The 22,626-nt window shown below is 60.4% G+C and overlaps 3 protein-coding genes across 3 annotated transcripts in view; 1 reads left to right on the top strand and 2 right to left on the bottom strand.

Moving 5' to 3' along the window:
* HAUS5 (HAUS augmin like complex subunit 5) overlaps nt 1–21,626 on the bottom strand; it is a 43,139-nt gene extending 21,513 nt beyond the window's left edge. The window contains exon 1 of the mRNA XM_069883058.1: nt 21,619–21,626. The gene's annotated coding sequence lies outside the window, so the exon portion shown is untranslated. The remainder of the gene's footprint in view (nt 1–21,618) is intronic.
* LOC138735150 (leucine-rich repeat LGI family member 4-like) lies at nt 981–15,876 on the bottom strand. The gene is made up of 10 exons (XM_069883055.1): nt 15,857–15,876; nt 12,015–12,188; nt 9,563–9,634; nt 8,247–8,318; nt 8,044–8,115; nt 7,430–7,501; nt 6,956–7,125; nt 5,303–5,467; nt 2,716–3,251; nt 981–1,370 (listed from the first exon to the last, which is right to left on the bottom strand). Exons 1-10 carry the CDS (start codon nt 15,874–15,876, stop codon nt 1,068–1,070), a joined length of 1,656 nt encoding a protein of 551 aa, XP_069739156.1. The 3' UTR covers nt 981–1,067.
* On the top strand, nt 14,645–20,923 carry FXYD1 (FXYD domain containing ion transport regulator 1). Its single transcript, XM_069883056.1, has 7 exons — nt 14,645–14,768; nt 17,577–17,618; nt 17,824–17,856; nt 18,481–18,555; nt 19,724–19,760; nt 20,585–20,634; nt 20,777–20,923. The coding sequence occupies exons 2-7, from the start codon at nt 17,603–17,605 to the stop codon at nt 20,797–20,799; spliced, it is 234 nt and encodes a 77-aa protein (XP_069739157.1). The 5' UTR covers nt 14,645–14,768; nt 17,577–17,602; the 3' UTR covers nt 20,800–20,923.
* Nucleotides 21,627–22,626: the final 1,000 nt, after the last annotated feature.

The following is a 22,626-nucleotide window of genomic DNA, read 5'->3' as shown; positions in this document are numbered from 1 at the left end:
GTGACCTTGGGGACGTTGAGGTTGATGGGGACGTTGGGTTGATGGGGACGTTGGGTTGATGGGGACGTTGGGTTGATGGTGGCACCTGGAGGTGACCTTGGGGACATTGAGGTTGATGGGGACGTTGGGTTGATGGGGACGTTGGGTTGATGGGGACGTTGGGTTGATGGTGGCACCTGGAGGTGACCTTGGGGACATTGGGGTCGATGGGGACATTGGGGTCGATGGGGACGTTGGGTCGATGGGGACGTTGGGTTGATGGTGGCACCTGGAAGTGACCTTGGGGACGTTGGGTTGATGGGGACGTTGGGTTGATGGGGACGTTGGGTTGATGGTGGCACCTGGAAGTGACCTTGGGGACGTTGGGTTGATGGGGACATTGGGTCGATGGGGACGTTGGGTTGATGGTGGCACCTGGAAGTGACCTTGGGGACGTTGGGTTGATGGGGACGTTGGGTTGATGGGGACGTTGGGTCGATGGTGGCACCTGGAGGTGACCTTGGGGACATTGAGGTTGATGGGGACGTTGGGTCGATGGGGACGTTGGGTTGATGGTGGCACCTGGAGGTGGCCTTGGGGACGTTGGGTTGATGGGGACGTTGGGTTGATGGGGACGTCGGGTCGATGGGGACAATGGGTTGATGGTGGCACCTGGAGGTGACCTTGGGGACATTGAGGTTGATGGGGACGTTGGGTTGATGGGGACGTTGGGTTGATGGTGGCACCTCGAGGTGGCCTTGGGGACATTGAGGTTGATGGGGACGTTGGGTTGATGGGGACGTTGGGTTGATGGTGGCACCTGGAGGTGACCTTGGGGACGTTGGGCTGATGGGGACGTTGGGCTGATGGGGACGTTGGGTCGATGGGGACGTTGGGTTGATGGTGGCACCTGGAAGTGACCTTGGGGACATTGGGGTTGATGGGGACATTGGGTCGATGGGGACGTTGGGTTGATGGTGGCACCTGGAGGTGACCTCGGGGACGTTGGGGTTGATGGGGACGTTGGGTTGATGGGGACGTCGGGTCGATGGGGACGTTGGGTCGATGGTGGCACCTGGAGGTGCCCCTCAAGCGCCGAGGTCCACGGTGACGTGCTGGTAGATCTGGGTGGCCCCCTTGAAGCTGGAGGCCACCAGGAAGTGCCGGTGGCCCCAGGAGATGGGCGCGAAGGCCCTGGGGCTCGGGGCCAGGAGGTCCTGCAGCAGCTCCAGGTGGCCCCCGGGGCCCAGGCGGTAGACGCGGCTCGGGCCGTAGTCGTTGCCCAGCAGGACGTAGCGGTGGCCGCCCAAGGTCAAGGGTTGGAAGACCAAGGAGCCCCGAGCCGGGACCTGCTGGACCTCGCGGAACATGGAGCCCTCCCAGCGCATCACCTGGAGGAGAAGGAGGGGGTGGTGGACATCGTGGGGTGGGGGGTGGACATCGTAGGGTGGTTTAGGGGAGGGATGAAGCCACCCTGATGCTGGTGGCCCCCAAAACCACGTGATGGTGATGGACCCCAAGCCCCCCCAGATGCTGGTGGCCCCCATGAACACGCCATGATGAGGATGAGGAGGAGGATGAGGAGGAGGAGGATGATGAGGATGAGGAGGGTGAGGATGGATCCCAAGCCCCCCCAGATGCTGGTGGCCCCCATGAACACATGTTGGTGGTGAGGATGAGGAGGATGATGAGGAGGAGGAGGATGAGGAGGATGATGATGATGAAGATGATGGATCCCAAGCCCCTTATGATGCTGGTGACCCCCATGAACACATCATGAGGAGGAGGAGGAGGAGGAGGAGGAGGGTGATGATGATGAGGATGGATCCCAAGCCCCCCCAGATGCTGGTGGCCCCCATGAACACATGATGATGATGATGAGGAGGAGGAGGATGATGAGGATGATAATGAGGATGATGATGATGACGATGACAATGATGGATCCCAAGCCCCCCCAGATGCTGGTGGCCCCCGTGAACACATCATGATGATGATGAGGAGGAGGAGGATGATGAGGATGATGATGATGGATCCCAAGCTCCCCCAGATGCTGGTGACCCCCATGAACACATCATGATGATGAGAAGGAGGAGGACGATGATGATGAGGAGGAGGATGATGATGAGGATGATGATGACAATGATGGATCCCAAGCCCCCCAGATGCTGGTGACCCCCATGAACACATCATGATGTTGATGATGAGGAGGAGGAGGATGATGACGATGACCATGATGGATCCCAAGCCCCCCTCGATGCTGGTGACCCCTATGAACACATCATGATGAGGATGATGTTGATGAGGATGATGTTGATGAGGATGATGTTGATGAGGATGATGAGGGTGAGGATGATGATGAGGATGATGATGAGGATGATGAAGATGATGAATCCCAAGCTCCCTATGATGCTGGTGGCCCCCATGAACACATCATGATGAGGATGATGTTGATGAGGATGATGATGATGAGGATGATGATGAGGATGATGAAGATGATGAATCCCAACCCCCCCTAGATGCTGGTGGCCCCCATGAACACATCACGATGTTGATGATGATGAGGAGGAGGAGGATGATGATGAGGATGATGATGATGACGATGACAATGATGGATCCCAAGCCCCCTATGATGCTGGTGACCCCCATGAACACATCATGATGAGGATGCTGATGATGACGATGATGATGATGATGATGTTGATGAAGATGACGGCTCCCCACCCCCCCCCCCCACACCTTGGCGTCCCCGAGGAAGCGCGTGAGGCAGAGGAAGACGTGTCCGCGGAGCCGGAAGTGCTTGGCGGCGTAGACGTCGGGCACGTGGGGGATGTCGGTGTGGGGGGCGAAGGCGCCTCCGCTCCACCTGTAGACCAGGGGCCTGCGGGTGCCGCTGCAGAGGACCAGGGCCGGCCGGCCGGCCAGCTCCAGGAACTCCAGGTGGGTGTCGCGGTGCCAGGGCCGCAGCGCCTGGTGGGGGTAGAAGCCGCGGCCGCCCCAGCGGAAGAGGGTGCTGGTGCCGCCCTTGGAGCTGTCGGCCACCCCCAGGAACCAGTGGCCGCCCAGGCGGGCGCTGGCCACCGCGTGGGGACGCCGCACGAGGCCCCGGCCCAGGCCCTGCAGGCGGACGAAGCGCCCGCCGGGGCCGCCCGCCCGGCGCCACACGCAGAGGCCGCCGAGACCTCCTCCGCCGCCGCCGCCGCCGCCCAGCTGGGCCACCACCAGCAGCAGGGAGCCGGCCAGCGGCACAGGGTGGCAGGCCACCGGAGAGGAACCTGCGGGCAACGAGGGCTTCAGGGGGGGACAGCGGGTCTGGGGGGCGGCAGAGCGTGCTCGAGGCTCTCAAACCCATCTGGAGGTTCCTCAGAACCATCTTGAGGTTCCTCAGATCCATCTGGAGGTTCTCAGACCAATTTTGAGGTTCTTCAGATCCATCTTGAGGTTCCTCAGACCCATCTTGAGGTTCTCAGAACCATTTTGAAGTTCCTCAAGCCAATTTTGAGGTTCTTCAGACCCATCTTGAGGTTCCTCAGATGAATTTTGAGGTTCCTCAAGCCAATTTTGAGGTTCTTCAACTCACTTTTGAGGTTCCTCAGCTCCATTTTGAGGTTCCTCAGACAAATTTTGAGGTTCCTCAGATCCATTTTGAGGTTCCTCAGACCCATCTTGAGGTTCCTCAGATCCATTTTGAGGTTCTCAGATCGATCTTGAGGTTCCTCAGACCCATTTTGAGGTTCCTCAAGCCAATTTTGAGGTTCCTCAGATGAATTTTGAGGTTCCTCAAGCCCATCTTGAGGTTCCTCAGAACCATCTTGAGGGTCCTCAGATCCATCTGGAGGTTCTCAGACCAATTTTGAGGTTCTTCAGATCCATCTTGAGGTTCCTCAGATCCATCTTGAGGTTCTCAGAACCATTTTGAAGTTCCTCAAGCCAATTTTGAGGTTCTTCAGACCCATCTTGAGGTTCCTCAGATGAATTTTGAGGTTCCTCAAGCCAATTTTGAGGTTCTTCAACTCACTTTTGAGGTTCCTCAGCTCCATTTTGAGGTTCTCAGACCCATCTTGAGGTTCCTCAGATCCATTTTGAGGTTCTCAGATCGATCTTGAGGTTCCTCAGACAAATTTTGAGGTTCCTCAGACAAATTTTGAGGTTCCTCAACTCCATTTTGAGGTTCCTCAGATCCATCTTGAGGTTCCTCAAGCCAATTTTGAGGTACTTCAGACCCATTTTGAGGTTCCTCAGATCCATTTTGAGATTCTCAGCCCAATTTTAAGGTTCCTCAAGCCCATCTTGAGGTTCCTGATCCATCTTGAGGTTCCTCAGACCAATTTTATGGTTCCTCAGATGAATTTTGAGGTTCCTCAAGCCAATTTTGAGGTTCCTCAACTCCCTTTTTGGGTTCCTCAAGCCAGTTTTGAGGTTCCTCAGCTCCATCTTGAGGTTCTCAGCCCAATTTTGAGGTTCCTCAAGCCAGTTTTGAGGTTCCTCAGCTCCGTTCTGAGGTTCTCAGACCCATTTTGAGGCTCCTCAAGCCACTTTTGAGGCTCCTCAACTCACTTTTGAGGTTCCTCAGCTCTCTTTTGAGGTTCCTCAGATCCATTTTGAGGTTCCTCAGATCCATTTTGAGGTTCCTCAAGCCAGTTTTGAGGTTCCTCAAGCCAGTTTTGAGGTTCCTCAGACCAATTTTATGGTTCCTCAGACCAATTTTGAGGTTCCTTAAGCCAGTTTTGAGGTTTCTCAGCTCTATTTTGAGGTTCCTCAACCCACTCTTGAGGTTCCTCAGCTCCATTTTGAGGTTCCTCAGATGAATTTTGAGGTTCCTCAACTCACTTTTGAGGTTCCTTAGATGAATTTTGAGGTTCCTCCGATGAATTTTGAGGTTCCTCAGCTCAATCTTGAGGTTCTCAGACCCATTTTGAAGTTCCTCAAGCCAATTTTGAGGTTCCTCAGACCCATCTTGAGGTTCTCAGCCCAATTTTGAGGTTCCTCAGATCCATCTTGAGGTTCCTCAGCTCTATTTTGAGGCTACTCAACCCACTCTTGAGGTTCTCAGACCCATTTTGAGGTTCCTCAGATGAATTTTGAGGTTCCTCAACTCACTTTTGAGGTTCCTCAGATCCATCTTGAGGTTCTCAGACCCATTTTGAGGTTCCTCAGACCAATTTTATGGTTCCTCAAGCCAATTTTGAGGTTCCTCAGCTCACTCTTGTGGTTCCTCAAGCCAATTTTGAGGTTCCTCAGCCCATTTTTGACCCCTCCCTGCCCGCTTTGGGGTTCCTCCGAGCTCTTCTGGAGGTTCCTCCTCACCAGGGACACCGGGACTCACCATTGATGATGGTTGGAGCTCGGAAGCGCCCGGCCAGCTGGTCCCATTCCAGGAGAGCACAAGCCCCAGCGAAGGGCTGGGCCAGGGCCACCCCTGGGTGTCCTCCCAGGGCGAAGGGCTCGGCCGCCAGCGAGGAGAAGGGGAGCGACTGGAAGGGCTGGAGCTCTGCGAGGACCCCAGCCCCGTCACCTCCTGGACGGTGAGATCCCATCCCCACCTGCCCACCCCCAGGCCTGAGCTTCTGGGTCCACCCTGAGGTCCCACCCTGAGCTTCTGGTCCCATCCTGAGCTTCTGGTCCCACCCTGAGGTCCCACCCTGAGCTTCTGGTCCCATCCTGAGGTCCTACCCTGAGCTTCTGGCCTCACCCTGAGGTCCCACCATGAGCTTCTGGCCTCACCCTGAGCTTCTGGTCCCACGCTGAGGTCCCACCCTGAGCTTCTGGGTCCACCTTGAGGTCCCACCCTGAGGTTCTGGTCCCACCATGAGCTTCTGGTCCCACCATGAGGTTCTGGGTCCTTCCTGAGGTCCCACCCTGAGGTTCTGGCCTCACCCTGAGCTTCTAGTCCCACCCTGAGGTCCCACCCTGAGCTTCTGGGTCCACCTTGAGGTCCCACCCTGAGCTTCTGGTCCCACCATGAGGTTCTGGGTCCTTCCTGAGGTCCCACCATGAGGTTCTGGCCTCACCATGAGGTTCTGGCCTCACCCTGAGCTTCTGGTCCCAACCTGAGGTCCCACCCTGAGCTTCTAGTCCCACCCTGAGGTCCCACCATGAGCTTCTGGTCCCACCATGAGCTTCTGGTCCCACCCTGAGGTCCCACCATGAGCTTCTGGTCCCACCCTGAGGTCCCACCATGAGCTTCTGGTCCCACCATGATGTTCTGGGTCCTTCCTGAGGTCCCACCATGAGCTTCTGGCCTCACCCTGAGCTTCTGGTCCCACCATGAGGTCCCACCATGAGGTTCTGGGTCCACCCTGAGGTCCCACTATGAGGTTCTGGTCCCACCCTGAGGTCCCACCCTGAGCTTCTGGTCCCATCCTGAGGTCCCGCCCTGAGCTTCTGGTCCCACCATGAGGTTCTGGCCTCACCCTGAGCTTCTAGTCCCACCCTGAGGTCCCACCCTGAGCTTCTGGGTCCACCTTGAGGTCCCACCCTGAGCTTCTGGTCCCACCATGAGCTTCTGGTCCCACCCTGAGGTCCCACCATGAGCTTCTGGTCCCATCCTGAGGACCCACCATGAGCTTCTGGCCTCACCCTGAGCTTCTGATCCCACCCTGAGGTCCCACCATGAGCTTCTGGTCCCACCATGATGTTCTGGGTCCTTCCTGAGGTCCCACCATGAGCTTCTGGCCTCACCCTGAGGTTCTGATCCCACCCTGAGGTCCCACCATGAGCTTCTGGTCCCACTGTGAGGTTCTGAGTCCTTCCTGAGATCCCACCATGAGGTTCTGGCCTCACCCTGAGGTTCTGGGTCCTTCCTGAGATCCCACCATGAGCTTCTGGTCCCACCATGAGGTTCTGGCCCCACCCTGAGGTCCCACCCTGAGCTTCTGGTCCCACCATGAGGTTCTGGGTCCTTCCTGAGATCCCACCCTGAGGTTCTGGTCCCACCCTGAGGTCCCCCCCGTGTCCCCCGTGTCCCCGTGTCCCTCACCGGGGCGCAGGCACTGGAGGTGGCGCGGCTGGAGCTGGGCCAGGGGGGTGCCCTGGTGGGGGGGGGGCCCCCGGCAGCGCCCGGCGGCCACGGGGGGGGACGCGGTGGCCACCCAGGCCAGGAGCCAGCGCAGGGGACACGAGCACTCGAAGGGGTTTCCTCGCAGGTCCCTGTGGCACCAGGGGGGCACCAATGTCCCCCTGTCCCCAAGTCCCCCTGTCCCCAAGTCCCCCTGTCCCCATGTCCCCATATCCCGATATCCCCAAGTCCCCCTGTCCCCATGTCCCCATATCCCCCTGTCCCCATGTCCCCATATCCCCCTGTCCCCATATCCCCCTGTCCCCCTGTCCCCATATCCCCCTGTCCCCATGTCCCCCTGTCCCCATATCCCCGTCCCCCTGTCCCGTGTCCCCGTGTCCCCCTGTCCCCCCATATCCCCCTGTCCCCCTGTCCCCGTGTCCCCCTGTCACCTACAGCTGAGTCAGCATTTCGAGGCCATCGAAGAGTCCCCTGGGCAGCGTCTCCAGCCCGTTGTTGGCCAAACTCCTGGGGGGACATTGGGGACCCCCCAGTGCCTCCCAGTCCCCTCCCAGTCCCCTCCCAGTCCCCTCCCAGTCCCCCCCCAGTCCCTCCCAGTCCCCTCCCAGTCCCCTCCCAGTCCCCTCCCAGTCCCCTCCCAGTCCCCTCCCAGTCCCCTCCCAGTCCCTCCCAGTCCCCTCCCAGTCCCCTCCCAGTCCCCCCCAGTCCCCTCCCAGTCCCTCCCAGTCCCTCCCAGTCCCCTCCCAGTCCCCTCCCAGTCCCCCCCAGTCCCCTCCCAGTCCCTCCCAGTCCCCTCCCAGTCCCCTCCCAGTCCCCTCCCAGTCCCCTCCCAGTCCCCTCCCAGTGCCTCCCAGTCCCCTCCCAGTCCCCTCCCAGTCCCCCCCAGTCCCCTCCCAGTCCCTCCCAGTCCCTCCCAGTCCCCTCCCAGTCCCCTCCCAGTCCCTCCCAGTCCCCCACAGTCCCCTCCCAGTCCCTCCCAGTCCCCTCCCAGTCCCCTCCCAGTCCCCCCCAGTCCCTCCCAGTCCCTCCCAGTGCTCCCAGTCCCTCACAGGTAGCGCAGCCCCCGCAGCCCCCTCAGCGCCTTCGCTTCCAGCGCCCCCACTTCGTTGTCCTCCAGGAACCTGCCGTCAAACCAGTACAAACCAGTACATCCCAGTCCCTCCCCAGTGTCCTCCCAGTGTCCTCCCAGTGCCTCCCAGTCCCTTCCCAGTCCCTCCCAGTCCCCTTCCCAGTGCCCCCCAGTGCCACCCACAAGTACTCCAGCAGGGCCAGCCCGGCGAAGGCTCCGTTCTTGATCGTCCCCAGGCGCCCGGCAGTGACCAACCTGGGGACAAAGAACCAGGACCTTGGGGACACCTCGGGGACACCTTGGGGACCCTCAAAGGACCTTGGGGACCCTCAAAGGACCTTGGGGACACCCTGGGGACCATCTGGAGACCTTGGGGACCATCAAAGGACCTTGGGAACACCATGGGGACACCCTGAGGACCACCTGGAGACCTTGGGGACCATCACAGGACCTTGGGGACACTCTGGGAACCATCTGGAGATCTTGGGGACCATCAAAGGACCTTGGGGACACCATAAGGAGATCTTGGGGACCATCAAAGGACTTTGGGGACAACCTGAGGACCACCTGGAGACCTTGGGGACTATCAAAGGACCTTGGGGACACCCTGGGAACCATCTGGAGATCTTGGGGACCATCAAAGGACCTCAGGGACACCTTGCGGACACCATGAGGACCATCTAGAGACCTTGGGGACCATCAAAGGACCTCAGGGACACCTTGCGGACACCATGAGGACCATCTGGAGACCTTGGGGACCATCAAAGGACCTTGGGGACACCCTGAGGACTATCATGGGACCTTGGGGACACACTGGGAACACTATAAGGAGACCCTGGGGACCATCTGGAGACCTTGGGAACCATCTGGAGTCCTTGGGAACCATCTGAAGATCTTGGGGACCATCAAAGGACCTTGGGGACACCCTGAAGACCATCTGGAGACGTTGGGGACACCTTGGGGACACCCTGAGGACCATCTGGAGACCTTGGGGACCATCACAGGACCTTGGGGACACACTGGGAACACTATAAGGAGACCCTGGGGACCATCTGGAGACCTTGGGGGCCATCTGGAGACCTTGGGGACACCTTGGGGACACTATGAGGACCATCTGGAGCTCTTGGAGACCATCAAAGGACCTTGGGGACACCTTGTGGACACCATGAGGACCATCTAGAGACCTTGGGGACCATCAAAGGACCTCGGGGACACCTTGCGGACACCATGAGGACCATCTGGAGACCTTGGGGACCATCATGGGACCTTGGGGACACCCTGGGGACCATCATGGGACCTTGGGGACACACTGGGAACACTATAAGGAGACCCTGGGGACCATCTGGAGACCTCGGGGACACCTTGGGGACACCCTGAGGACCAGCTGGAGACCTTGGGGACCATCAAAGGACCTTGGGGACACCATGAGGACCATCTGGAGACCTTGGGGACCATCAAAGGACCTTGGGGACACCTCGGGGACAGGGAGGGGCCCTTACAGCAGCTGCAGGGCCGGGGTCTCGCGGAAGCTGCCCTCGGCCACGACCTCGAGGTGGAACCGGAGCAGAGACCTGCGGGAAAGGCCCCAAACTGGTGAGACTGGGGGAAACTGGGAGGGAACTGGAGGAAATGGGAGGGAAACTGGGGAAACTGGGAGGAAACTGGAGGAAATGGGAGGGAAACTGGGGAAACTGGGAGGAAACTGGAGGAAATGGGAGGGAAACTGGGACAAACTGGGGGGAAACTGGGAGGAACTGGAGGAAACGGGAGGGAAACTGGGACGAACTGGGAGGAAACTGGGAGGAACTGGAGGAAATGGGAGTGAAACAGGGACAAACTGGGAGGAAACTGGAGGAAATGGGAGGGAAACTGGGACAAACTGGGAGGAAACTGGGATAAACTGGAGGAAATGGGAGTGAAACTGGGACAAACTGGGAGGAAACTGGAGGAAATGGGAGGGAAACTGGGACAAACTGGGAGGAAACTGGGACAAACTGGAGGAAATGGGAATGAAACTGGGAGGAAACTGGGAGGAACTGGAGGAAATGGGAGGGAAACTGGGTTAAACTGGGATGAACTGGAGGAAATGGAAGTGATACTGGGACAAACTGGGAGGAAACAGGAGGAAATGGGAGTGAAACTGGGACAAACTGGGAGGAAACTGGAGGAAATGGGAGTGAAACTGGGGAAACTGGGATGAACTGGAGGAAATGGGAGGGAAACTGGGACGAACTGGGAGGAAACTGGGAGGAACTGGAGGAAATGGGAGTGAAACTGGGACAAACTGGGAGGAAACTGGGAGGAACTGGAGGAAATAGGAGGGAAACTGGGACAAACTGGGAGGAAACTGGGAGGAACTGGAGGAAATAGGAGGGAAACTGGGACAAACTGGGAGGAAACTGGGAGGAACTGGAGGAAATGGGAGTGAAACTGGGGAAACTGGGAGAAAACTGGGAGGAACTGGAGGAAATGGGAGTGAAACTGGGAGGAAACTGGAGGAAATGGGAGGGAAACTGGGGAAACTGGGACGAACTGGGGGAAATGGGAGTGAAACTGGGTCAAACTGGGAGGAAACTGGGATGAACTGGAGGAAATGGGAGGGAAACTGGGAGGAAACTGGGAGGAAACTGGGACAAACTGGAGGAAATGGGAGTGAAACTGGGGAAACTGGGAGGAAACTGGAGGAAATGGGAGTGAAACTGGGAGGAAACTGGAGGAAATGGGAGTGAAACTGGGAGGAAACTGGAGGAAATGGGAGTGAAACTGGGACAAACTGGGTTAAACTGGGGGAATCTGGAGGGGGTGGGGCCTCCCTGATGACGTCACGGGGAGCCCACGAAGGGGGGGGGTAAAGGGGGTCCCGGGGGGGCTTGGGGGGGGGGGGTGGAGAGGGGTTTGGGGGGGTCCCCAGGGAGGGGGGGTCAATGGGGGGGTCTCGTGGTTTGGGGGGGTCCCCAGTGAGGGGGGGGGTCAATAAGGGGGGGGTCTCGTGGTTTGGGGGGTCCCCAATGAGGGGGGGGTCATGGGGTTTGGGGGGGTCTATAAGGGGGGGTTCCTGGGGTTTGGAGGGGTTCAATGGGGGGGGGTCCATTGGTTTGGGGGGGTCCCCAGTGTAGGGGGGGTCAATGGGGGGGGTCATGGGGTTTGGGGGAGTTCAATGGGGGGGTCCCAGTCAGGGGGGTTCAATGGGGGGGGGGTCCTGGGGTTTGGGGGGGTCCCCAGTGAGGGGGGAGTGTCAATGTGGGGGTGTCCCAGTGACGGGGGGGTCAATAAGGGGGGGTCCCAATGTTTAGGGCAGTCCCCAGTGAGGGGGGGGTCAATGGGGGGGTCCTGGGGTTTGGGGGGTTCAATGGGGGGGGTCCTGGGGTTTGGGGGGGTCCCAGTGGGGGGGGGTCAATGGGGGGGTCCCAGGGTTTAGGGGGCTTCAATGGGGGAGGATCTCGTGATTTGGGGGGGGTCCTCTGTGTAGGGGGGGGTCAATGGGGGGGGTCCTGGGGTTTGGGGGGTTCAATGCGGGAGGGTCTCGTGATTTGGGGGGGGTCCTCTGTGTAGGGGGGGTCAATGGGGGGGGTCCTGGGGTTTGGGGGGTTCAATGCGGGAGGGTCTCGTGATTTGGGGGGGTCCCCAGTGTAGGGAGGGGGTCAATGGGGGGGGGGTCCTGGGATTGAGGGGGGTCCCCAGTGAGAGGAGTTCAATGGGGGGGGTTCAATGGGGGGGTTCCCAGGAAGGAGGGTCAATAAGGGGGGGGGGTCTCATGGTTTGGGGGGGTCCCCAGTGAGGGGGGTCAATGGGGGGGGGTCCTGGGGTTTGGGAGGGTCCCCAGTGAGGGGGGTTCAATGGGGGGGGGTTCAATGGGGGGGTCCCCAGTGTAGGGAGGGGGTCAATGGGGGGGGTCCCTTAGTTTGGGGGGAGGGGGGTCCCCAGTTTGGGGGGGGTGGGGGTGACACTCACAGGGTGGCCAGGCGGGGGGGCAGCCCCCGGGGCAGCTCGGCCCCCCCCCTGCAGAAGGCGCTTTCCCGATCGCATTCGCAGCCCCGCGGGCACCCGGGCCCCCCCCCGAGGCGAAGGGGGGACCCCCCCCCGAAAACGAGGACGCCCCCCCCCTCCCCCTCCCCCCCCACCCCCCTTCCACGGGATCCGACCCCTCCCCCCTCCCCAGAACCACCAGCAGCAGGAGGAGCTGCCCCCCCCACCCCCCCATGACGACCCCCCCTCCCTAAATACCCCCTCAAAGTGCCCCCCCAAAGTGCCCCCTCCCCCAATACCCCCTCAAACTGCCCCCCCAAACTACCCCCTCCCCAAATACCCCCTCAAACTGCCCCCCCAAAGTGCCCCCTCCCCAAACACCCCCTCAAAGCGACACCCCCAACTGCCCCCTCCCCAAATACCCCCTCAAATCTCCCCCTCCCGCCCCCTCCCCCCCTCTCCAATTGCCCCCCCTCCCTTTCAGCGCCCCCTCCCCAAACGAGCCCCCCCCCCCCCTTTTATCAGGTCTGGGCTGCGGCGCTGCTGATCGTAGCGAGAAGCGAAGGGGGCGTGGCCTGAGCGCTGAGGCCACGCCCCTTTCTCTTAGCCACACCCTCCCATTGGCTGCGCCGCGCGGCTCATTTGCATAACCACGCCCCCTTCATCGAATGGCCACGCCCCTCAGGCGATTGGCCACGCCCCCTCCCCTGGGGGACAAAGGGGCTCCTGTTGGGGTCCCTGAAAGGCGGGGGGGGGGGGGGGCGGGAACAGAGGGGACCTTGTACTGGGGATGTGGGGGTGGTTACTGGGGGGGACTGGGAGGCACTGGGGGGGTAGTGAGGGGGTTAACGGGGGCCGCTGGGTGGGTACTGGTACTGGGGGTGTCTGGGAGGGTTACTGGGAGGCACTGGGGGTGTCTGGGAGGGTTACTGGGAGGCACTGGGGGGTACTGGGAGATGCTAAGTGGCACTGGGGGTGTCTGGGAGGGTTACTGGGAGGCACTGGGAGGTACTGGGAGATGCTAAGCAGCACTGGGGGTCTCTGGAAGGGTTACTGGGGGGTACTGGGAGATGCTAAGTGGCACTGGGGGTGTCTGGGAGGGTTACTGGGAGGCACTGGGAGGTACTGGGAGATGCTAAGTGGCACTGGGGGTGTCTGGGAGGGTTACTGGGAGGCACTGGGAGGTACTGGGAGATGCTAAGTGGCACTGGGGGTGTCTGGGAGGGTTACTGGGAGGCACTGGGAGGCACTGGGAGATGCTAAGCGGCGCTGGGGGTGTCTGGGAGGGTTACTGGGAGGTACTGGGGGTCTCTGGAAGGGTTACTGGGAGGCACTGGGAGGTACTGGGAGATGCTAAGCGGCACTGGGGGTCTCTGGAAGGGTTACTGGGAGGCACTGGGAGGTACTGGGAGATGCTAAGCGGCACTGGGGGTCTCTGGAAGGGTTGCTGGGAGGCACTGGGGGTGTCTGGGAGGGTTACTGGGAGGCACTGGGAGCTACTGGGAGATGTTAAGTGGCACTGGGGGTCTCTGGGAGGGTTACTGGGAGGCACTGGGAGGTACTGGGAGATGCTAAGTGGCACTAGGGGTCTCTGGAAGGGTTACTGGGAGGCACTGGGGGGTACTGGGAGATGCTAAGTGGCACTGGGGGTGTCTGGGAGGGTTACTGGGAGGCACTGGGAGGCACTGGGAGATGCTAAGTGGCAGTGGGAGTGGCACTGGTGGGTTACTGGGGGGCACTGGGAGCAACTGGGTGATGCTGGGGGGCAGTGGAAGTGGTAGTGGGAGGCACTGGGGTTACTGGTGAGCTACTGGGAGGCACTGGGGGGTGCTGAAGGGGTTACTGGGGGGCGCTACTGGAGGTTTATTGGAGCCACTAAGGGGCTCTGGAGGGGTTACTGGGAGAATCCAGCTGGCACTGGGAGTGGTACTGGAGTGTTACTGGGCGGCACTGGGAGTTACTGGGGGGTGAGTGGAGGGACTAGGGAGTTGCTGGGAGGCACTGGGAGTGGCACCAGTGGGGTACTGGGAGGCACTGGAGGCTACTAGGTGACGCATTGGAAGGCACTGGGAGATACTGGGGGGCACTGGGAGATACTGGGGGGCACTGGGAGTGGTATTGGGGGGTTAATGGGAGGCACTGGGCTTACTGGGGGTTGAGAGGACTCACTGGGGAGGCACTGGTGTTACTGGGAGAGAGACTGTGGTTACTGGGGAAGGCACAGGGCTTGCAGGGGGGCTGACAGCACTTACTGGGAGGGCACTGGGCTTACTGGGAATGCCTTGGGCTTACTGGGGGAGTGACAGGGCTTACTGGGAGGGCACTGGGCTTACTGGGAGGGCACTGGGCTCGCTGGAAGAGTGACGGTGGCTACCGGGGAAGGCACAGGGCTTACTGGGGAGGAACTGGGCTTACTGGTATGACGCTGGGGAGGCCCAGGGCTCACTGGGGTTCCTGGCAGGGGGGGGGCCAGGCCTTACTGGGAGGGCACTGGGGTTACTGGGGGCGGTGGCGCTGCCACGTGCCGCCCCGCTGACGCCGCCGGATATTTTGGCCGCGGGGCCAGAGGGTAAAAATAACCCGGGGAGGGCGTTTGGGGGAGACCCGGAGGATCGGGGGGGGGACCCAGAGGATCAGGGGGGGACCCCAGGGTTTGAGGGGGACCCGGAGGATCGGGGGGGACCCCAAGCTTCGAGCACATCCGAGACCTTCGAGGGCTCCCAGCAGCCGAGGAGGAAGGTACTGGGGAGATACTGGGGAGGGAAGGGGGGGGCTGGAGCCGTTGTGTCCTCCAGTAAGGCCCGTCGCCCTCCCAGTAATCCCAGTGCCTCTCCCAGTATCCCCCGTCAACCCCCAGTAAGCCTGGCGCTCTTCCCAGTAACCCCAGTATTCCCCCAGTAACACCAGTGCCTCCCCCAGTAACCGCAGTCACTCTCCCAGTAACCCCAGTATTCCCCCAGTAACACCAGTGCCTCCCCCAGTAACCGCAGTCACTCTCCCAGTAACCCCAGTATTCCCCCAGTAACACCAGTGCCTCCCCCAGTAACCGCAGTCACCCTCCCAGTAACCCCAGTATTCCCCCAGTAACCCCAGTACTCCCCCAGTAACCAGTCTCCCCCCCCCAGTAAGCCCAGTGCCTCACCCAGTAAGCTCAGTCACTTTCCCAGTAAGCCCAGTGTCCCCCAGTAACCCCAGTCACCCTCCCAGTAACCCTGTCACCCTCCCAGTATCCCTACCACCCTCCCAGTAACCCCAGTCACTCCCCCAGTAACCCCAGCGTCCCCCCCACGACCCCCAGTGACCCCACCAGTAGCTCCCAGTCCCTCCCCAGCAGCCCCCAGTTCCATCCCAGTCCCTCCCAGTTCCATCCCAGTCCCTCCCAGTCCCTCAGCAGGGGTGGGGGAGGGGCCAAGGTCGCGTTTCCACGGCAACGCCCGTTACCCCACTTTTTTTTCACCCAATTTGGACCCTTTTAACCCAGTTTTGCCCACGTTTTTCCCGACTTTTCCCCGTTTCCCCTCCTTTTCGTCCAATTTGCCGCATTTTAACCATTTTCCCCCATTTTTGCCCCTTTTTCCCCACTTCCCCTTATATTTTTCACATTTTTTGTCCAATTTGCCCCTTTTCCCCTCCCTTTTGCCCAATTTTGCCCATTTTCCCAACTTTTTCCCACTTTTGCCCTATTTTCCTTACCTTTTCCCCTACTTTTCTTTAATTTTTGCCTCATTTCCCCATTTTTGCCCATTTCCCCCCGTTTTTTCCTTATTTCCCCCTATTTTCCCCCACTTTTGCCTTATTTTTGCCCCATTTTCCCATTTTTTCCTTACTTTCCCCCATTTTGCTCCATGTAGTCCGTATTTTTTCTACTTTTGCTCCCTTTTGCTCCACTTTTGCCTCATTTTCCCCAATTTCCCTTATTTTTCCCACTTTTCCCTTCTTTTTCCCCACTTTTCCCTTCTTTTTTCCCACTTTTGCCTCATTTTTCCTTATTTTTCCCCACTTTTGCCTCAGTTTCCCCAGTTTTACCTTATTTTTCCCCACTTTTCCCTTATTTTTCCCCACTTTTTCCCCACTTTTCCCTTATTTTTCCCACTTTTGCCTCATTTTCCCTACTTTTTCCTTCTTTTTCCCCACTTTTCCCTTATTTTCCCCCACTTTTGCTTCTTTTTCCCACTTTTTCCTCATTTTTCCCCGCTTTTCCCTTATTTTTCCCCACTTTTGCCTCATTTTCCCTACTTTTGCCTCATTTTCCTCACTTCTCCCTTATTTTCCCCCACTTTTTCCTTCTTTTTCCCCACTTTTCCCTTATTTTCCCCCACTTTTGCCTCATTTTCCCTACTTTTTCCTCATTTTCCCCACTTTTGCCTAATTTTCGTCACTTTTCCCTCATTTTCCTCACTTTTCCCTTATTTTTCCCCACTTTTTCCTCATTTTCCCCACTTTTCCCTTATTTTTCTCCATTTTTGCCTCATTTTCCCCATTTCCCCTCATTTTTTCCCCATTTCCCCTCATTTTCCCCCACTTTTGCCTCATTTTCCCTACTTTTTCCTCATTTTTCCCCACTTTTCCCTTATTTTCCCCCACTTTTGCCTCTTTTTCCCACTTTTTCTTTATTTTTTCCCCTTTTTTCCCTTCTTTTTTCCCACTTTTCCCTCATTTTCCCCACTTTTTCCTTATTTTCCCCCACTTTTGCCTCATTTTCCCCACTTTTCCCTTTCTTTCCCCCTCCTTCTGCCCATTTCCCCTCATTTTTTCCCCCATTTCCCCTCATTTTTTCCCCATTTCCCCTCATTTTTTCCCCATTTCCCTCATTTTTCCCCATTTCCCCTCATTTTTCCCCATTTCCCCTCATTTTTTCCCCATTTTCCCCCATTTCCCCCATTTCCCCTAATTTTTCCCCTAATTTTTCCCCTAATTTTTCCCCTAATTTTTCCCCCATTTTCCCTCATTTTCCCTCATTTTCCCTCATTTTCCCTCATTTTCCCTCATTTTCCCTCATTTTCCCTCATTTCCCCTCATTTCCCCTCATTTCCCCTCATTTTTTCCCCATTTCCCCTCATTTTTCCCCATTTCCCCTCATTTTTCCCCATTTCCCCTCATTTTTTCCCCATTTCCCCTCATTTTTTCCCCATTTCCCCTCATTTTCCCCATTTCCCCTCATTTTTCCCCATTTCCCCTCATTTTTTCCCCATTTTTCCCCATTTCCCCTCATTTTTCCCCATTTCCCCTCATTTTTCCCCATTTTTCCCCATTTCCCCTCATTTTTTCCCCATTTCCCCTCATTTTTCCCTCATTTTCCCTCATTTTCCCCCATTTCCCCTCATTTTTTCCCCATTTTCCCTCATTTTCCCCTTTTCCCGCCTTTTCCCCTCCCCGGCGGCCATTTTTTTCCCCCCTTCCCCATCTTTCCCGCCATTTTGGTCCCTCACACACGTGTGATTTGGGGGGGGGGGGGGCTCCTCGCACACGCGTGTGATTTGAGGGGGGGGCGGGGGCTCCTCGCACACGCGTGACGTCCCGTGTGTGACACGCGTGTCCCCCCCGCAGGCACCGCACACGCCTGGGCACCGGCCATGGCCCCCGCCGCAGGTTTGGGGGGCCCCAAGGGCCCAGTTACTCCCAGTCCCCCCCATCCCTCTCCCAGTTACTCCCAGTCCCCCCCATTCCTCTCCCAGTTCCCTCCCAGTCGGGGGGCGGGTTTGGGGTCCCCTCTGGGGGGGTTCGGGGGGTCCCGGGGTGGGGGGCAATGGGACCCCCCAAATCCTCACACACACCCCCTTTTTGCCCCCCCCAGAGCCCCCCCCTGAGCGAGACCCCTTCAACTATGGTGAGGTGGGGGGGGTGCTGGGTTTGGGGGTGCAGGGGGGGTTTGGGGGTGCAGGGGGGGTTGGGGTGCGGGGTTTGGGGGTGCAGGGGGGTTGGGGTGCAGGGGGGGTGAGGGTGCTGGGTTTGGGGTTGCGGGGGGGGTTGGGGTGCTGGGGGGGTTGAGGGTGCTGGGTTTGGGGGTGCAGGGGGGGTTCGGGTGCTGGGTTGGGGGTGCAGGGTTTTGGGGTGCAGGGGGGGTTTGGGGGTGCAGGGGGGGTTGGGGTGCTGGGTTTGGGGGTGCAGGGTTTGGGGGTGCAGGGGGGGTTGGGGTGCTGGGTTTTGGGGTGCAGGGGGGGTTTGGGGGTGCAGGGGGGTTGGGGTGCTGGGTTTGGGGGTGCTGGGTTTGGGGGTGCAAGGGTGGGTTGGGGTGCGGGGTTTGGGGGTGCAGGGGGGTTGGGGTGCAGGGGGGGTGAGGGTGCTGGGTTTGGGGGTGCGGGGGGGTTGGGGTGCTGGGGGGGTTGGGGTGCTGGGTTTGGGGGTGCAGGGGGGGTTTGAGGGTGCAGGGGGGTTGGGGTGCTGGGTTTGGGGGTGCAGGGGGGGGTTGGGGTTTTGGGGTGCTGACCCCCCCCTTTTCTCCCCCCCCCAGACTACGAGTCCCTGCGTGTCGGGGGCCTGATCATCGCGGGCGTCCTCTTCCTTCTGGGGGTGCTGCTCATCCTGAGTGAGGGCCCCCCCCAAACCCAGTTACCCCCAGTTACCCCCAGGCCCCTCCCAGTTACCCCCAGTTACCCCCAGCCCTCTCCCAGTTACCACCAGTTACCCTCGGTCCCCTCCCAGTTATCCCAGTCCTCTCCCAGTTACCCCCAGTTACCCTCAGTCCCCTCCCAGTTACCCCAGCCCTCTCCCAGTTACCCCCAGTTACACCCAGTTACCCCCAGTTACCCCAGCCCTCTCCCAGTTACCCCCAGTTACCCTCAGTCCCCTCCCAGTTACCCCAGCCCTCTCCCAGTTACCCCCAGTTACACCCAGTTACCCCCAGTTACCCCCAGCCCTCTCCCAGTTACCCCCAGTTACCCCCAGCCCTCTCCCAGTTACCCCCAGTTACACCCAGTCCCCTCCCAGTTATCCCAGTCCTCTCCCAGTTACCTTCAATTACCCCCAGTCCCCTCCCAGTTACCCCCAGCCCTCTCCCAGTTCCCCCCAGTTACACCCAGTCCCCTCCCAGTTACCCCCAGCCCTCTCCCAGTTACCCCCAGTTACCCCCAGTTACCCCCAGTTACCCCCAGCCCCCTCCCAGTTACCCCCAGTTACCCCCAGTTCCCTCCCAGTTACACCCAGTTACCCCCAGCCCTCTCCCAGTCCCCTCCCAGTTACCCCCAGTCCTCTCCCAGTTACCCTCAGTCCCCTCCCAGTTACCCCAGTCCCCTCCCAGTTACACCCAGCCCTCTCCCAGTTATACCCAGTCCCCTCCCAGTTACCCCCAGTTACCCTCACTCCCCCCCCAGTTACCCCCAGTTACCCCAGTCCTCTCCCAGTTACCCCCAGTCCCCTCCCAGTTACCCCCAGTCACCTCCCAGTTACACGCAGCCCTCTCCCAGTTACCCCAGTTACCACCAGTCCCCTCCCAGTTACACCAGTAACCCCCAGTCCTCTCCCAGTTACCCCCAGCCCTCTCCCAGTTACCCCAGTTACCACCAGTCCCCTCCCAGTTACACCAGTTACCCCCAGCCCTCTCCCAGTTACCCCCAGTCACCTCCCAGTTACCCCCAGTTACCCCCAGTCCCCTCCCAGTTCCCCCAGTTCTCTCCCAGTTCCCCCACTGCCCTCCCCTTCCTCTCCCAGTTCCTCCCAGTTCCTCCCAGTTGCCCCCATTTCGTTTCCCTCCCCAGGTCGGCGCTGCCGGTGCAAGTTCGACCAACAGCCAAAGTAACTGGGAGGGACTGGGGGGCACTGGGAGGGACTGGGGGATACTGGGTGGGACTGGGGGGCACTGGGAGGGGCACTGGGGGATACTGGGAGGGACTCGGGGGCAGGAGGAGGGCACTGGGGGATACTGGGTGGGACTCGGGGACACTGGGAGGGCACTGGGAGGTACTGGGGGGCACTGGGGGGCACTGGGAGGGCACTGGGGGATACTGGGAGGGACTGGGGGGCACTGGGGGGCACTGGGGGATACTGGGAGGGACTGGGGGATACTGGGAGGGCACTGGGGGATACTGGGAGGGATTAGGGGGCACTGGGAGGGCACTGGGGGGCACTGGGAGGGACTGGGAGATACTGGGAGGGACTAGGGGATACTGGGAGGGCACTGGGGGATACTGGGAGGGATTAGGGGGCACTGGGAGGGCACTGGGGGATACTGGGAGGGACTGGGGGATACTGGGAGGGATTAGGGGGCACTGGGAGGGCACTGGGGGATACTGGGAGGGACTGGGGGATACTGGGAGGGATTAGGGGGCACTGGGAGGGCACTGGGGGATACTGGGAGGGATTAGGGGATACTGGGAGGGCACTGGGGGATACTGGGAGGGATTAGGGGGCACTGGGAGGGCACTGGGGGATACTGGGAGGGATTAGGGGGCACTGGGAGGGACTGGGGGATACTGGGAGGGACTGGGGGGCACTGGGAGGGACTGGGGGCTACTGGTTGTAACTGGGAGAAGCAGGGACAGCCGGGGGGGGCGCTGCGGCGTAACTGGGGCCATACTGGGTCTTACTGGGAGTTACTGGGACGAACTGGTTTCTTCCAGGACGGGGGAACCAGACGAGGACGAGGGGCCCCTGCGCCAATCCATCCGCCGTGAGTTTGGGGGGGGGGGGGGGGGTGAGAAGGTCCCATGGGGTGGGGTGGGATGGGACCTTCCTCCCCCTCATTAACCCCTTCCTCCCCTAATTAACCCCCCCTCATTAACCCCCCCCTCATTAACCCCTTCCCCCCACAGGGTTGTCCACCCGCATGCGCTGAGAACCTCGCTGAGGGGGGGGAGGGGGGGGAGAAAGAAGGTTCCGGAGCCTCCTGGAGGGACGTAAGGATGGACACCCACCAGCCGTGTCGACGTCTTCTCGTGCAATAAACTGGTTGGAGGCTGGATGGATGTCGGGGGGCTCCTACGGATAACGGGGGGACGGGGGGGACCATGAGGGGGGGACCATGAGGGGTTGGCCATGAGGGGGTGGCCATGAGGAGGTGGCCATGAGGGGTTGGCCATGAGGGGGTGACCATGAGGGGTTGGCCATGAGGGGGGGACCATGAGGGGTTGGCCATGAGGTTATTGACCATGAGGGGGTGACCATGATGGGGTGACCATGAGGGGGTGACCATGAGGGGGTGGCCATGAGGGGGTGGCCATGAGGGGGTGGCCATGAGGGGGTGACCATGAGGGATTGGCCATGAGGGGTTGGCCATGAGGGGGTGATCATGAGGGGTTGGCCATGAGGGGGTGACCATGAGGGGGTGACCATGAGGGGTTGGCCATGAGGGGGTGGCCATGAGGGGGTGACCATGAGGGGGTGGCCATGAGGGGGTGACCATGAGGGGGTGGCCATGAGGGGGTGACCATGAGGTTATTGACCATGATGGGGGGACCATGAGGGAACTGGAGGGAACTGGGAGAGGAATGGGAGGGAACTGGGGGTAGGTGGGTGAGGACTGGGGGGTAACTGGGGGAACTGGGAGGGGACTGGGAGAGGCCTGGGGGTGATTGGGTGTAACTGGGAGTGGCCCGGGGGTAACTGGGGTAAGTGGGAGGTAACTGGGTGTAACTGGGAGGGGACTGGGGGTAACTGGGAGGGGACTGAGGGGCAGCTGGGGTAACTGGGAGGGGGCTGGGGGTAACTGGGAGGGGACTGGGTGTAACTGGGGTAACTGAGAGGGGACTGGGGGTAACTGGGAGGGGGCTGGGGGTAACTGGGGTAACTGAGAGGGGACTGGGGGTAACTGGGAGGGGGCTGGGGGTAACTGGGGTAACTGGGAGGGGACTGGGGGTAACTGGGAGGGGACTGGGGGTAACTGGGATGGGGCTGGGGGTAACTGAGAGGGGACTGGGGGTAACTGGGATGGGGCTGGGGGTAACTGGGAGGGGACTGGGGGTAACTGAGAGGGGACTGGGGGTAACTGGGATGGGGCTGGGGGTAACTGGGGTAACTGGGAGGGCCGGGGGGCGGGGCCTGTGCTGCCGCCCCGCCCCCCGCTGCCGCAGCGCCCCGAGCCGCTCCCGGTACCGGCCGGACCCGAGCGGCTCCGAGCGGCTCCGGAAAGAGCCGAAGGGACCCGAAGGCTGCAGCCATGGCCCCCCCGACAGAGCCCGCCAGGGGAGGTGCGGGGGGGGCCGGGGGGGGGGGTGAGGGGGGGGGCTGGGGGTGCAGGATGGGTGCTCAGGGGGTGCAGGATGGGTGCTGGGGGGCTGAGGGGGGGGCTGTATGGGTGCTGGGGGGCTGCAGGGGGTGCTGAGGGGGTGCAGGATGGGTGCTGGGGTGCTGGGGGGGGTGCTGGGGTGCTGAGGGGGGGTTGCAGGGGTGCAGGATGGGTGCTGGCTGCTGAGGGGGATACTGGGGGGGCTGCAGGGGGTGCAGGATGGGTGCTGGGGGGGGCTGCAGGGGTGCAGGATGGGTGCTGGGGTGCTGGGGAGGGCTGCAGGGGGTGCAGGATGGGTGCTGGGGGGGGCTAGGGGGTGCAGGATGGGTGCTGGAGGGCTGAGGGGGGGCTGTATGGGTGCTGGGGGGCTGCAGGGGGTGCTGAGGGGGTGCAGGATGGATGCTGGGGTGCTGAGGGGGGTGCTGGGGTGCTGAGGGG

The sequence above is a fragment of the Phaenicophaeus curvirostris genome, unplaced genomic scaffold, assembly GCF_032191515.1.
Source record: "Phaenicophaeus curvirostris isolate KB17595 unplaced genomic scaffold, BPBGC_Pcur_1.0 scaffold_493, whole genome shotgun sequence".
In the NCBI taxonomy this organism is placed as follows: Eukaryota; Metazoa; Chordata; class Aves; order Cuculiformes; family Cuculidae; genus Phaenicophaeus; species Phaenicophaeus curvirostris.
This window is presented reverse-complemented; position numbering and strand designations above follow the sequence as displayed.